We start from the raw sequence: 1,172 nt of genomic DNA on the forward strand, positions 1-1,172 counted from the left end.
CGATGATATTTGTCCTAATACAAAGGACTTTCTTTCACCACATTGTTCCCTTTCACAATGGCCTTCAAATCACAGGAGGCAGTTGATGCCGTGCCTTTCCTCTTCTTTTATTATAGGCTGTGGGGTTTCTGAATCAGAATCCCGCCCTCAGTCTTCTCATTTATAAATCAAATTCATTTTCAATCCATTGTTTAGAGAGAGCGTACTTTTTTCTGTTCCACGAAGAGCACTTTTTTCTTCACTGTGAGGGGAGAGAAATTCAAAAGTGTCATTTTTATCATTTTTACTAAAATATATCACATTCTAATGCCTCTGCTTTTTCTTACTTTACAACCCCACTGACATGAAATTACAGCTGATTTGCAAACTCAGCTCCTTAATCTCAGAGCCCAGAGAAGATGGGGAAAATGACAGGAAAACAAGGGAAAGGCCAATCTCTGGCGCCTTTGGTACTACTTGGGTTCATATTTCATTCCATTTGAAATAGTCAATAAAAAAATAGGAGCAAAAATGAAAAACATGGAAGCTTGGAATAGAGCTCAGTGGCACAGCGCCTGCCTGGCAAGCACAAGGTCCTAAATTTGATTTCTGGTACCAGAAAAAAACAAAGAAAATATTCAATGTCCCCACCCAGTTGATAGAGATACACTCTCTACCAAGTAAGCAAAGCAAAGCTGGAAGCTATAGACTCCAGAACAGCAGCAAAAACTGAGCAGACCACGAAGAAAATAACAGCCTGGTGAGAAGAGTAGCTACCATGGAAACTCTACTTCCCAGAGCCATTCAGTACACCCAAATTTGAATGCTTTACTTTGATAAGTATTAAAACCAAAATATTGCAGAGTAGTTCCCTAAAACAAAGCCAAGAGAAAGGGCTGTCTGCTTGGATGCAAGACTGGCAGCTAGATGCTATGGAACAGGGTGTCCGCAGTTCCTAGGATGCCCTACGGCCTACCGCTAACACCCACTGCCACGCACTCCCTCCCCTACCACCTGATTTCACTTGATGCCATAAATAAACCAAAAAATATATAGCCTAGAAAAGTCTAGAAACTCAAAAGACTGTGACCTAACAAGTCATTAACCCTGCCATACAGACAGATACTCTACCTGACATTCTCAAACGGTCTACACTAAGGAATTAGGAATGGGAATGCAGCTCAGTGGAGCGG

The 1,172-nt window shown here is 41.5% G+C and overlaps 1 protein-coding gene across 1 annotated transcript in view; it reads right to left on the bottom strand.

The window, feature by feature from the left end:
* Positions 1-6: 6 nt before the first annotated feature.
* Positions 7-1,172, bottom strand: part of Mrpl33 (mitochondrial ribosomal protein L33) — a 14,320-nt gene continuing 13,154 nt past the window's right edge. Inside the window, 1 exon segment of the mRNA XM_023711159.1 lies at positions 7-241. Within this exon segment, the coding sequence (XP_023566927.1) occupies positions 70-241 (172 nt within the window). The 3' untranslated portion in view covers positions 7-69.

This window comes from Octodon degus, unplaced genomic scaffold (assembly GCF_000260255.1).
Source record: "Octodon degus isolate 3935 unplaced genomic scaffold, OctDeg1.0 scaffold00019, whole genome shotgun sequence".
Classification (NCBI taxonomy): domain Eukaryota; kingdom Metazoa; phylum Chordata; class Mammalia; order Rodentia; family Octodontidae; genus Octodon; species Octodon degus.